Source organism: Parambassis ranga, chromosome 14 (genome assembly GCF_900634625.1).
Source record: "Parambassis ranga chromosome 14, fParRan2.1, whole genome shotgun sequence".
Classification (NCBI taxonomy): Eukaryota; Metazoa; Chordata; class Actinopteri; family Ambassidae; genus Parambassis; species Parambassis ranga.
The window spans coordinates 3,200,236-3,215,213 of NC_041034.1; the positions used below are offsets into that span (position 1 = coordinate 3,200,236).

At 41.7% G+C, this 14,978-nt stretch overlaps 1 protein-coding gene across 2 annotated transcripts; it reads right to left on the reverse strand.

Moving 5' to 3' along the window:
* Positions 1-1,018: 1,018 nt before the first annotated feature.
* mpzl1l (myelin protein zero-like 1 like) lies at positions 1,019-14,848 on the reverse strand. 2 transcript variants are annotated; one of them, XM_028420709.1, is made up of 6 exons: positions 14,717-14,848; positions 11,362-11,537; positions 10,145-10,355; positions 7,715-7,844; positions 5,825-5,930; positions 1,019-5,026 (listed from the first exon to the last, which is right to left on the reverse strand). In XM_028420709.1, exons 1-6 carry the CDS (start codon positions 14,787-14,789, stop codon positions 4,931-4,933), a joined length of 792 nt encoding a protein of 263 aa, XP_028276510.1. In that variant the 5' UTR covers positions 14,790-14,848; the 3' UTR covers positions 1,019-4,930. The 2 variants fall into 2 exon arrangements, with proteins under 2 accessions (XP_028276510.1, XP_028276509.1); XM_028420708.1 differs by having other exon boundaries at positions 5,786-5,930.
* Between the last annotated feature and the right edge of the window lie 130 nt (positions 14,849-14,978).

Genomic DNA, 14,978 nt, shown 5'->3' on the forward strand with positions numbered 1-14,978 from the left:
GATATAAGTGACTGCTGATGAGCAGCTGTAAACCCACTTGGAGCTCTTAGTATAAGGTCAAACACCGCCGCCTGCTGTTCACACCTAGACACTGCAGCATGTTCAACACTTGTCCCCATTAATATGAAACATGAAGACCCTATTTATTCCTGGACTTTCCAACGCAGATACAGTGAAACCCCCCAAAAACAAAATAAAACGGTGTATCGCAGCATAGTGTAACTTTTAGTTTGATTTTTGTTGACCTTTAAATAAATATTAAGGTCAGTTTGTGTTTCCCCCACAACATAAAATGGGTTTTACTAGCTAGCTAGCTTTCCCGCGCACTTCTAAAAACGGTTGTTTAAACATTTTTAGGCATTTAGGTAGTTTTATATATTGTTTGAATAGAAATAAAACGACAAAAATATATCACACGTCGGACATAATAAACTGTCTGCCCGCGACTTAATTTATTTGTTAGCTAGAAATACATAGCAAGCTAGCTACAGTGCTAACGTACCAGTTAGCTAGCTCTCTGTGGAGCGGTTCAATCATCAAACCTTCAACTTTTGGAGAATAAAAAACATACAAATTCCCTTGAGGTGTCTCTTCATGCTTGTAAAAGATTCTTTGGACAACGAAAGCGCCATTTCCCGTCCAGCAGAGACCCGAATCGTCCATGTGATCCTGGTTCTGTTTGCACAAACACACACACCTTATTAATTCAGGGGCTGCTCGGAAATTTGTGTTTCTCCCCGGTAATGACTATGAAATCGAATCCTTGAAGGCTGAACGTGTCCCAAATTCCTAACTATTTACACTGTGGCTGTGAGATGCAGTAGATTATTATATTATTATAAATATTCTTACATATTACATATGTTATTAGGCATAAATTAATAACAAGTACCTAAAGAAGTGCATTGAAGTGCAGTCGAATTTCAGATTATACAATTTGTATTTGAACTTCACTCTGTGCCCAGAGCTCATAAGGTTTTAATGAATGAAAACACAACAAACCAGAAGCACAACAATATAATTGGCCAGGAATAGGTTTTATATAAAATTTAAACAGTGGATACAGAGGCGATTATGTGTATAAAAAAATACATACAATAAAAGGAAAATAAATGAATCTTATCTTTTCTATTCTGAGCAGATGTTCAAGTTAGCTGATGAAATGTAAAAGGCACTAAATGTACAACATTCCAGTTTTAGAGACGTTAAAAACAGAGGCCAAGGTCATTCAGAGATGAACCGAAAACAAAAATCACAGGGCATTTTGTTGTCTTTGATATGCAAGACATAGTGCAGATTTTACAACATAACATACCAAACAATTCTCAAATAACACACAACTATTTACCATCGAAAAAAACAAAAAACAACAACCCAAAAACACACAAAGCACGCACTTTAAGACTCATCGTGAGCAGACACTGCTCAGAACACCGAAGCGTGAGCTCAGTCGGATCGGAAATCGTTCATAATTTATAGTTTACATCACAATTTCTACAACAGCACTAAACACTGCAACGAGTCATAATCAGGAGCAAAGCCACCAGCAGTCCATGGTTTGTCAGTATCGTACATGGTTGTTCCTCTTTTGGTCAATACATTGAAATGCATGCTGCAGACTGGTGTGAAGAAAATAAACAACAACAAGAAAGAAGAAGACGATGGAAGACTACGCAGTGCCGGCACCGAGTGGAGCCAAAGTCCAGGCAAAAACGGAGGGAATCGAGGATTTCTTCAGCCAGACGGTTAAATTAAAACATATGAAGCTAATTATTTGTTTATTGTTGATACTGTGGTGTTGCATTTTACAGGTGAGACAAAGACATATTATTATTATTCGCATCTGAGAGACTGTTTAGGTGAGGTAGTGCAGAGATGACGAGAAAGAAGTGATGCCACGTGAAAAACTAAAAACTGTACGGCAGACCTGCATCTTTGTGTTTTTCCTGTAGCACCATTGACTTTGGTTTTTGCTCTATGGATGGTACCGAACACCTTTAGGCTCGGGTATCTGTCCAAAACATGGCAGATTCTGAACTCTAAAGAGTTCTGACGCATCAAGTCTGATGGATAACCTTGCGCCATGGAGACGCATCAGGTCCTGATAAAGGGTTAACTTGTCCGAGTTTCCGAAGGTTGCAGTACCCTTGACCTCTGACAACCAAATTTTAAGATTCTACCTTCACCAAAAACAAACAACTGACAACCCAAAGCTCCTCACTACATATGGAGCAGTGAGGTTCCGCTCTAATCAATGGATCTTTGGCTGAAACAAATATCATAAATGTCACAACACACACACACACATGTGTTTGTGGCTGAAGAAAGCTTGATTCCGACCATTTTATCCTGACGTGCTCGGGCACAGTATACAGTATAGAAACAGATGTCGGAATGTGCGGTGACGAAACACTAAGACTTTAAAAAAAAAAAAAAGAAACCATAAAGCATGCCACCAACTTCCTACACCTCTACAGCAAACTACCTCCCTCTGCCAGAAAGACATCCACAGCCATACCACACTGGAATAAGTTACAGTAAACAGCACTATATCTTACATGAAGAGCAAGAAATATATACAAACACTGGTCAGCATGGACATTTACTGCATCTGAGCTGAAGCTGGAGGCATTTAGATCGACTGCAACACAAACATCATTCTCTTAGGTGACTGAACCGTCAAACAAAATTTGGCTTTTAAAGAAAAAAAAAAAAACATAAATTTGGAATGCATTTAAAGCTCAAAAGCATCTGTAAGAAACAAAACGGTGGATATTTGGCCCATTATTGTGAAAAGAAGAGCTTTACATAACACTTATATTTTAAAAAAAAATGAAGATATTTTTAATAATAATGATTGTTATGTTAGTAAACTGCATGCAAACAGTGTATTTAGAATCTGTTTTGGTCTCCCAGTTTGTATAAAAGGTGATATTTCACCTCAATTGAACATTAAACTCCAACATGCATATTTAAAAAAAAAAAAAATGAACAAAAGCTAACATGAAGTCATAAACTGCCCAGATTATTATCACATCTACAGAAAAAAAATAATAAAAAAAAATCCTCGGGGCCTGCAGTGCCCGTGTGTTTATATGATTGGCTTTTTTTCTAATATATATTTATATATAAAATCAAATTGAGCTATGGTGTATGTTCCACTGAGGTGAAAATCAGGTGGGAGGCAGGTACCACGACAACATGCCAGAACCGTACACAGAACCGAAGCATTCACAGTAACACAGACGGCTTCTTCTGCTGAACACTAGCTGAGGAGTTCCAACGCCATGTTATACATGTTGTTATTACAGCTGCATGCAAAGTCACTGAAGGCGATGTCAAAAAAAAAAAAGAAAAATCTAGCTCTACATTAAGCGCCTCTACAAAAACAAGATCACTGTGGAGGTGCCCGCCGGTGGAAAGAGACGGCAGACTGCTGCGCCAGCTACGTGCATATGTAGTTAGAAAAAAAACATGCAACACGTCATTTACAGTCGCTCGTCCTGCATCGATCTATATTTCTTTAGTTCGTTCTTGTTTTTTTTGCACAAAGAACAACTCTTCCCTTTTTTTTTGTTTGGTCAACATTTTTAGTGACATTTGTTTTTTTAAGTAAAAATAATGAGATTCATCAATAGACAAAATAAAGGTGGACAAGTGCACTAATGTCCACACACACACACACACACACACACACACACACGTGTGTGTGTCGGATCACAGTTCGTGACGAGTCTGCATCGACGGAACTAATCAGTGGACGACTCTGCAGAGGCTAACATTCCTCATCTGACGACGGAATTTGATTATTTACACACATAGAAAGCAAAATATGAAGGGTGACTGATAAGTCATGTTTAACATATTTAACATTTTATTCCCTCATATTGTTTTAACCACACTTTCTACAATCTTTTCTGGTGCTTAATCGACGCACAGCGGGCCAGAATAACGCTCATTATTAAACCAAAAAAGACATTTTTGAGTAATTTCAGACTTCCTACTACTCAGCCTCATCTGGAGGATGAATTTCCTGGATTATCTGGATTAGAATTTCCTTTATTTCATTAATAATTATGTATTTTTGTTCATCACATTGTCTGAAATAAGAAAAAAAAAACAGTGTGACCCGTGAAATAACCTAACACTGACTCACAGCCTTGATCAGTTCTGTCACAGTGGCTCAGCTCCTGTTACATGCACGTCTGTTGAGTTTAAATCATCAGGTTTTTAATCGTCAAACTTAAATAATAAGGCTACTGACTTATCAATCACCCTCCATCCAACGTGGCGGTTTGATGGTATGAATGTAGTTATTCGAGTGGTTATGACCACGCCCGGCAGCCATATACAGTCACCTCAGTTAAAAAAAAAAGCACCAGATTTACCGCAGAGGCGATAAACGATGAGGCGGTTACGATGTACGCAGGTAAAGTGAGCAGGTGCAGCAGTCAGCAGAAACTTGTGTGTGTTTGTTTGTTTGTTTGTTTGTTTGTTTTTCCTCCAGGGGCACAAAGCTTACAGGAATGAAAGGAGAAGTGTTTTTTTAACTTTACATGTGGAATGATCTCTATGAAGACATTCTTTTCATTTTGAACCCTGTTGTTGTTGGAGAACAATTTCAAGGCTGATGTGACGGAGCGATGTTGCGTCATCTAGTTTTTCCTGTTTTTGTTTTTTTTTTCCCATGTTTACAACGAAGCACGTGGAGACATTACGTTATCATATAACAGCGTCATGCTTTCATAGCACAAAATATGGAGAGAAAGAGAGAGAGAGAGAGAGAGAGAGAGAGAAACTGCACCAATTCTGTCCCTGTTGAAATATTCCCACCCTTCCCTCGAGCAGCTGATAGAGAGGTTTCATACTTTACTGTGTTTTGTTTATTTATTTACTTTTGGTCCCCGCCCCCCCCCTCCCCGGTTCCTCTTCAGTTTTTACGAATGTCGGCGTAGACCACCGGCTCCATCTTATGGAATGAGTTTTTGCTGCCTGAGTGATCCAACTGGGCGTATATCACCGGGCCCTGAAACACAATGACGACAACACACACACAGGGCGGCAAAGAGAGGCGGTCAGTACAAGACTCAACTGAATATATACAAGAAACAAACACAAAAGACAACCTTATTCGCTCTTATTCCTATTTTTTAATTCATTGTATTTTTTGCATGCGCTTTTATATCATTTTTAACCATACAGACTTATGCATAGGTAGGGGTGTACGTAGGGGTGCAGCACCCCCTGGTGGCGAAGCTTTAAAACTGCATGGAAATAAAATTATATCTTTCTTTGTTGTTTCTGTTCCACGACATTTTGTATGTCATGTTTGGGCTGTGGGATGATGAGAGGGATCAATTTAGTCAATCAGCTTTACTGTGTATTGGCCAATCAGATCGTCTTGATGCAATCACGCCAGCAATCAGCCTAGCATGCGGTCGCAACAAACGAACTCGACGTCTCACTTGATCTCTGCACCTTTATCGTGCAGAGATGGTAGTTGATGATAGCTCTAACTGCTCATTAAAGGATTTTTCAGTAGGACTTCTGATTGTTCAGTTGTTAAAGGGTTTCTGGCGGTTTGACTGAATTAGTGATTAGCCATCAAAATGCATGCACATGAGAGATTATGGAAAAAGACCAGCTCACACAGTCATCTGTGAACTAACATGTTGCTTGAGCACCGTTTCTGTCTACTTAAATGTTCATGGCTGATCTGAACCTGAATGGGAATAAAGAGTTAATATCAGGTGTTTTTGAAAAAGAAATAAAAAATGTCCCACACCGTGGCAGCCAGTGGATGTCTTTGTCCCCCAGCTCCTACCTGCAGTGGACCCGAGGGAGTGGTAGACCTGGACACCTCCAGGTTGGACTCCACCTTCTTTCGTGGCTGTGGAGCCTGAGAGCTCACGCTTTCCAAGGACGTACATCTAGTTTAGAGCGGTTACGGTTTGCCATGGTGTCGAGCAATCATTGGTGCACAGTCAAACGCACAAATAATGGGACAAGACAAAAATAAAACAATGAGCAATGAGAACATGAAACACTGCAGTGAGAGCAGACTGGAGGTGCACCGATTGGGATTCAGAGACGATCAGACTCCGCAGACGTCTTGTTAAAAATATGATTATATCCTGCTGCACGTTCAGTGTTTATACCCGACTTTTAACCATGTTCTGGTTTAAATAAAATGTCTATCTATCTTGTTCTTTTCTTTCTTTTTTGGCTTCACATATGTGGAGTTGGCTAAAAGAGTATACCATCGGTCCAACAAAGTGCCCAATACATGCTGCCGTTCAGGGTTTTTTGTAGATGTAGCCGATGGTCTTAGGTTGAAAATACATCCAATAAAGAGGTGGAATCACCCTTTAGATCAAAGATTAAACTAAACCTTATCTTCTATTGAATTAAGGATGTGATTATTTGTAATAATAGTGCATCTCTAGTGCAACTTCTCCTTGTTAAAATATCAGTTTTAAAGGACTTATTCCACATTTAGTACATGAAATAGTTAATTAGGAGTTAAGTAGAAACAAAGCTGAGGCACTTAATTTAGTTAACTTAACCAATTAGTAAATCTACAGAACTGTTAAAGCAACAAACTGGTCGTTTAAGTTCATTTTTAAGCAATAAAAAACAAAATATCTGACTCTTCTTTCTACTACAAACACTGTCAACTCTATTAACTATTAACTGTCTTTAAGACTTTTTTTAAGTCTTTTTTTTAAGATTTATTAATGAAAAAAAAGTTTTTAACTCAGTTCTGACCAAATTTTGAATCATTCAGTCCATGGACGGTGGAATTATTAATCAGTGCATCTCTAGTAGAGACAGGTGAAACAGGCAGTTAACCTGAGAAACACAACATGAATGCCGCATGTTGAATAACGAGCGGTCGCCATCTTGTTCTGGTGACACTCAACAAAAAGCCTCTTAACATGTTTCACTGAAACAAAAAAAAGGAAAGAAAGGAAAGCTGCCGGGAGCTGGATTAGTTCAACAGATAGAGATGAAAAGTTCAGGATGTTAGTTCTGAAGCGATGACGCAGACAATGTTTATGTGCACTAGAGTGACCTGATCACTGCAGAAGTATCAACACTGATAATCTCCTATTGTCTGCACATGTAGCGACATTAGCGTTGGTCCAACTCATTACAGTGATCAGGTCCTTCGTTAATGTGACAAAAGCTCATCGATGATGTTAGTAAAACATGTTAAAGACACTGTAATGGAGGGAAAAGACCGGCACCAGTGACAACAGCAACCCCCAACAATCAATCACAGCCTCGACCCGCTCACCAGCCAATCAGGAGCGGCGGCCCGATGCTTTTATTAGTCTTGAAGCTAACAAGCTAATTAACGCCTCATGTTTGTGGTTCATGAGAGTGCACGTGAGGACCACATACCTCAAAGAAAGGTCTAGTGTTAATCATTAGTAACAACACCGGATCATCAAGACAACACCCAAAAACACCTGATTTTCTACTGGACAGAGTGGAGAGTGGACCCCGCCCCCATGCAGGAAGAGTCAGAACCACACTGGAGTAACGTGTGTTAGAGTCACACACCATGCATCACACTTCACTGCTTTTTCTATCAAGGAAAACATGAATCAAACGTGTAATTTTTTTAAGCATAGTTTAGTGTTTTTGTTAAATCAGGTTGTGTCGGCAGAAGGGTGAGTGACAGTGGGAAGTACCGCAGCACCCTTACCCTTCATAATCATGGCGGTTGTGGAGCACCCTCATGACGAGGCAGGCGGCTACGGCGATGAGGACGAGCAGAACTAAAGCACCACAGACTGCTCCGATTATGACGGCGGTTTTCACCTGAGGAAGAGAGACTGCACAACAACAACAACAAACAGGGACCACAGTCAGTGCTGCTGGAGGACATTCACAGCAATAACAACAACAGTGTTTTTATCTACTCGTGTTTGCTGGCTGCTTTTACACTGACGCCCAAATACGAAGCAGAAAGCTGTCAAAGGCCACAAATAATTACACATAAGAATAAAAATGTACAAATCAGTCCATCAGAAATGATCCTACTATAGATTTACTATCATAGTTTCACTATTTATAACCTGACACACATCAGAAAACCTAAGAAATCAGCTGATTTATTGAATGTGTTCCGTCATTTTATTATTCAGAGTTTAAAAACATACCGATCTGTTTCAACATGCACAAACGAAGGCTGTCAGAAAAGCACTTATAACACGTGAGCTTGTCTCTACATGACGTATAAATAAAGTTGCACAGGGCATTTATCAGGCAGTGACAAAGCCGCTCTGTGTGTGTGTGTGTGTGTGTGTGTGTGTGTGTGTGTGTGTGTATTCAGGCAGCTCTTTGTGGAGTATCGGAGTACAACAACATGGTTGCTGTTTTCCTTCCTAGATACAAATGCCAGATACAGAACAAACTCCCACCTGGGAGGAGGTGCAGCCACATGTCAACCGAAAGATAACAAGCCGTCACACGCATGCATGCGGGCTTCATGTAACTGAAAACAAACAGGAAGGCACCTGCTTGGTTTGTGTTGGAACTTAAGGCTATAAATATCTGATGGTTTTAGAACATTAACGTGATAAAACAAACCACTAATATTTACTTTAAGGGTTAAAATATGTTTCGCACAACATGTGCAGCCCTCATGATTGAAGACAGCCCAGAAATCACCTCAGCTTCATCACGTCGTAGCGACAGTCGCAGGCCTACATGCTGCTTTGTTTACTGGACTGAATGCGTTTGTAGCCCCTGACTCTGTGCACAGGTGGAGGATCATGCCGTGACTTGACCAGAAAAACACCATTGTTTGGTGTTTGATGCCTTTTTTTTTTTTGTCTTGACCAGCTTTTGACTCTGCTCACCTGTGTTCCAAAGCTAACCGCTAAAGGCTGTTCCATACTCCACGAGAACAGAGAACAGAGAACAGAGAGCTCGCTCCACGGGTGGTAATTTCTGCACGGAGGTACCATACTCTGCGAGATGTGTGCGCGCAGAACTCCTCATACAGCCCTCCTACGCAGCGCACGTCACACACAAAAGGTTGACAATGCAACTGTATTGCAAGTTGTGCGCACAGTCGTGGTTACCTGACCTAACGAGCTGATAATGTTCAGGGAAGAGGGCGCACAGCATGACAATAGATAGAAGATCAGTGCAGCTGACTGTAGCAGACCTCTGGTCTGTGTGAGTTTAACTCTGTGAACGTGTGGATGACTGTCTGCAATAATACATCCCGTCTCCCGGTGTTTAATGTGCACGAGCCGCTGTAACACCGTGATCAATACTGGGATTAGTTTTTATCGCCACCTTGTGGACAGACGCTCTCCTCTGTGCGCCGTGTTTCTCCTTCCAGGAGCTGTTTGCCAGCTGCTCATCTAAACTGTCCATCGTTGTTGTACTTCCTCGCGCTTCCCAGCATTCATCACGCCCACAATAAATTCCGACCAATCACTGCATGGTTGACGCACAGCCTTGAGAGAAAAAGTTCTGTCCGGGCCATGTGTCCGAGAGCGCTGCCGAACAGGCGCTCCAAGGGAAAAATGGCGTCATTTTGTGGGCGTAACGTCTGCAGCGAGGAGCGAGTTCTCTGTTCTCGTGGAGTATGGATCCAGCTTTAAGGTGAGGGAAGCGGCAGGTTTAGGTGAGGTAAGGTTTTTGGGAGGAGGGTCTCAGGTTTAGAGAGGTTTAAAGAAGGTTTAGAGGTAATCGTGTTTGGTTTACAAGTAGCTTTAAAGCATGGTTAAGCTGCATTTTAAGATAAACGATGTGTAATAGAGGCTTTAATTAATTACAGGTGGTGTCAGAAGTAGCACCCTTCCATTCAATTCCATCTGATTGTTGTTAAGCAAATTAAAAACCTTGAAATAAAAAAAGCCACGTTGACAGAGAGGAGTCATCGTTACCTGGAAATATGACAGATTCAGCTCAGCCTGCGCACTGCAATGCGTTTTCTCTGACCGTCCAATCAAGTGTGTGAGCTCGCATAGAATCTGTGAGTGGGCGACCACAACTGACATGTGTCTGCCCAAGGCCCAAGGTCTTTACCATTCATCTATTCCTCAAGCTAAAAAAAAAACACACCCTTTACAATAACCTGCAGCTCTTTGTGCATGAAGCTGAGACGAATTTTTACCTTTCAGGACGACCCTGAGCTCCGTTCGAGCTGCCGTTCCCATCACGTCAGGCGGGTTCTTCACATCGCAGAAGAAGGTTCCGTTGTCGCTGAACAGAGTCGGACTGATCTGTATCGAGACGTCCTTCCTATTGATGTCTCCGATAAACTGCACTCTGTCTTTGAACTCATCCGGTCCTGGAAATCCTTTCCCATTGGTGAAGTAGAAAATCTACAACAGGGAAAGGGGGAAAATAAATACACAGAAAAATGCAAAGAAAGAATTGCTTTTCAAATGTTTTATAAGGACGAGTTACATGATTTACATGAGCAAAAAAAAAAAATGCAGGGAGCAGAAATGAAAGGTTCCAAACAGTCCTCAGAGGTAGTCATGGAATCTGTGTGGTACTGGAAACTGTTTGAAAAGGTCACGGACACAGTGGGTTTGTTGTCTTTGTCACAGCTACAACAAGTGTCTCTTCATCAAAAAACGCCTGTCAGGGTCCCGATTGATCCGCTCACGTTGAAATACACCAAGTGACTCCAGGCTGTCATCAAACAATAAGGATCCACAGCTGACTAGCAGCATCGAGGGGGGATCATAATTTAAATTTAAAGCCCCTCAGGCTATGTTATTATATTTGTAGGAGCTCACAGCACACAGGCAGGCCCCCCACCGCCGCCCTGTCCGACCAGTAACCAGACCGGAGTAGGTACGGCAGACAGGACACACACTCATCCGTGTGTGTGTTCAGGATAAAGCTCAGAGTTTGTTCGGCTTTGATCTGAAGCTAACAGCTGTAGCTCTTGTCTCTAAAATCTTAATTGCACCAAAATGATAATCAAGAGTTTCATGAATTATTTTGTCTGTGAGTGGGCGACCCCCAAAAAAATAAGCAGTGTATGTAAATTTTGCAGCAGAAATATCAGAGTTAACAAGCAGTTCTGTGCCGTCAGCAGTCTGCAAGAATAACAAAGAAGAAAGAAAGAATACTGATCAAAAAGTGTGTCACTCAAGCCAGAGAGAGAGAGAGAGAGAGAGATAAACAGAAGGAAGCAAACACAGTGAGGCAGAAGAATAAAACCTGGGACTGATGTGGAGCATTAATACAACCCAACTGCAACTGAAACCCCCGAGGAGGAACAGACGAAGGCTTTCTCCATGTGTCAGGACAGATAAAACAATCACAGCAAAACATCCTGGGACTGTGGGAAATCTTCTCCGAGCGGATACTCACTACGTACGGAGCGCTGTAGAACTGACTGTCAGGCTGACTCGACTGAAAAGTCCAGCTCACCGTGGTGCTGCTGCTAACCACTTCACTGGACCTGAACCTGCATGGGAGGACTCCGGTAGTGCCGTTCTGTACCACCACTTCAGGGTCGGCGTATATTTCGATCGCCGACGTTAAGTCTGAGAGAATAAGAAAAAGTTTCTTGGTGTTAGAAACAGCTCACAAACAGACGGGAATACAGCATAACCATAGTGTGTGTAACACAAATCCACTTTAAAGAACAGGTTGCTGCATTTATCAGATCATACAAACACCATCTGATTAAAGTTCAAAACAATGTGAAGAACTCAGAGAGGCCTGTGGCTTCATGTGTGGAAGCATCTATCTGTGACTTTGGTGCCAGACTACATGTTTTCATGAGAGCTACAGCACCGCTCCACAAGTAATTCTCCTTTATGAGGGTTTCAGTGTTTGTAGATTCAGTCAGTGCTGAAATGTGGACAGGAAGGGTGTGTTCAGATCTCCTGGTGTGTACCACAGCAGAAAATTAGGGCTTTAGAACTGTTTGCTTATACTTCACACTGGCAGTGCAAACACACCGAGCCAAAACAAGCCAAACTTAAAAAGCTCATGGATGACGTCACTACCCGACTTCCAAAATGTCCGAAACAATGCTGTCCCCCCCATCTGACGACACTGCGTCCTGTTTTCGGTGCGTTTAGATGCTGCATCAGTTCCTGTTTCAGCTCCCAGACTTAAAAATTAACAGCAGCCAAGCGGGTAAATTTGGGGCTTGGCTGGAATACAAAATTGAGGTCGCCGGCCAAATGGCCAATAAATAATTTGTAGCTACACTACTGCATTTTTAATGTGTGCCACCACCAGCTGTGATTACGACCATTGCTGTCAGATTAGCCAATCAAATCACAGCTTCACAACAATACATCTTGATGCAGGTCATTTAAAGTGCACCAAGCGCATCTTATTCAGGGTGTATCAATGTTTAGTTTGCAGTGCCCACATTTCAAATGAACCGCACTGAAAGAGCATCATCTGCCAACTCCCTTAACTATAGGAGCAAAGCACTCAGATGCTGAACAGGTGACGTAACATCATGTGTAACAGTGAATTGTTACGGAAGCAAATACTTTTATCTCTTATCACACCCATTAAACATCAATGGCATGTAAACAAGATTACAGCGTCCTCTAAACTCTCCAGATAATGCTGCAGAAAAGTCTGAGCCACATCCACATTCTGCCACACAGCACAGCCCGGCTTTGTTGTTAAACAGCGAGGTCTGTCTCAGCATCACTAATGAATCAGCTAATTGTGTTCTTGATCAGTTCCTCGTTTCAGTTGCTGATATCTTTGGTGTCTTACTTTGGCCAAGATCAAATGATGTTGGCGTTAGAATGAAAGTTCAATTGTGAAAGTGCAAGGAAACACATGAAAAAGACACGAGAACAAATCAAATATATTCACTTTACAGGGACACAGCCGAAGCCACAAAGCGTCTCACATTAGTCACAACAGTTCACCAACCGCTCTCAGAAACAGCCTTACAGTGTCACGCAGGGTGAAATCCATTTACTCAAGTTAATAATTCATATTGTTTAATTATTAACATGTTAAGCATTGTAGCAGGAATAACTGAATGTTTCCAACTCATTATTTCAAATCTTCCGTGTCCATTATAAACTTTCTCACAGATCTGCTGCAACGCTGCGTGTTGTTTTAGAACTCCGTGCTGGCCAGCTGTGTGCTCAATACAAGCAAACATGGCACAGTAATGCACTGAAAACTAAACAGATCAGGAGGTCTTATCAGATTCTGGAGTCTAAACTGCCTGAAACGGATATATTTCAGATTTTGGCTGGTAAAATATGACAAACGTAAACATCCAACAACTAGTTCGTGCAATGATCTCTCCTAAAATATGACACCTGGGTCCCTCCACATAGTACTCTCAACCTAAGCAAGGTTTAAAAATCAAATTGCACACTTTGATAATGGAGACACGTCACATCTTTCCCTGAAATCAGAGGATCTGACAGTAAACACAGCAGCCGCTGCCTTCTGCAGCAATTACAGCTAATGAACAGTGAAAGGTTTCGACTCCAGGGAGTAACTGAAAACAAAAGCTTACAGCTGCATCCAGTCAGGAGACAAAGCCACGATGCATATAAATATAAACACAGGGAAGTGTACTGTTGTCCACCAAACCTCCCCCCTTTTTCCTCCTCTCCAGTCTGTCAGATGTTATCAGCCTGTGATTCCAAAAAGCTGCAGTTTCTAGTCACAGGTCAAATGGAAAATGTCCACACATCAACTGGAGGATCTGTTGCATCAAACTGTTTCATTCACACCCATCCTGACAAACACATTATTCCACTGTCCAAGGTTTTTTTTTGTTTTTTTTTTTTTTACCTGGGAGCTTGGATAGCCAGCTGCTAACAGCAGCAGCAAACAGTAACACGTAGCTAAAAGACGAAGCTCTGGCTGCAGAAATAACGATGCAAATCTGATCATTTACAATGAAACCCTGAGCTTAAATCCAGACCTCGACCTGTGCATCCTTTAATGTCTTTGTCTGGGTCAGGAAGAGGTGAGACAACAAGGAAACGAGACGTTAGCTTTTTGGTCCTGGTGGATGCTAAGCTAGTCATTACGGGCTATTCACGTACAAATCAAACACACCCACAGATAATCAATGCTTTTTTTTATGAATATATTCTTTGATTTAAAGCAGTGTTAAATGGCGTTAGACTGGTTTGCTAGTTAGCATAGCATATATATAAGACTACCCCCGAGTGACACGTAATTATCGCAGACCCACGCCAAGCCAAACCGCAACTGAACAAATCTCTGATTTTGTAGCTTTTGAGAACAAAAACTCTGATTAAATGTAGGATTGCGATTTATTTTTTATATATATATTATGTTTTAATAGACGATACATTTCTCTTCGGCATAAATCAGCATTTTTTTTGGAGCTAAAGAGGAACTGGTTAGCTTCCCTACTTCCACTGTTTGGTCCCACCGTCACCTTCCACAGGACGACACTACCAGGGGCGGTAGCCTCCATTCTGTACCAATCCCCATTCAGAGTACACTCAAAAAAAAACCCCGATCAGTAGCGTTAGTGCCCCCGAAAAAGGGTCTAGCTAATATATTCGTGAGCAGAGTTTTAGCGTGTGCTAAATATCGTCTTTCACACATTAGCCAGAGGTTAGGGGTGTAGCGCTCCCGTAACATCGCTAGCCAGCTAACCTGGTATCCCACCTAGAAGAATACCGAGCTGAGATTTAAACATTTCCGAATGGAATTTTAGCCCAAGCTGGGCTTCAGCACTCACCCAGTAAAACACAGAGCGTAAATCCAGTCAGGAAAACGCGCTTGCAAACGGTATTTGACCATTTGGGGTCCATTATGTTGTTGTAAACAGACACAGCTCCTCTCCTTTTTTTCCACCCTCTAGCGTCCAGTTCCTTCTTCTTCTTCTTCGTGGGAATGTTTGTAGCAGCGGTGACATAGAGCGGAGAGCAGCTGCTGCCCCCTGCAGATCAACCCGGTAACAACACACAGGAAAGTTAGCAGTATTGCAAACTACACTCAAC

Excerpts from the sequence above, each read along its gene's own strand:
- mpzl1l (XM_028420708.1), bottom strand. The coding sequence starts at position 14,789 with ATGGACCCCAAATGGTCAAATACCGTTTGCAAGCGCGTTTTCCTGACT. Across the intron at positions 7,845-10,144 it reads GCTCAGGGTCGTCCTGAAAG|TCTCTCTTCCTCAGGTGAAA; the intron begins GTAAAAATTCGT and ends GTTGTTGTGCAG. Across the intron at positions 5,027-5,785 it reads GACATCCACTGGCTGCCACG|GGCCCGGTGATATACGCCCA; the intron begins GTGTGGGACATT and ends ATTGTGTTTCAG.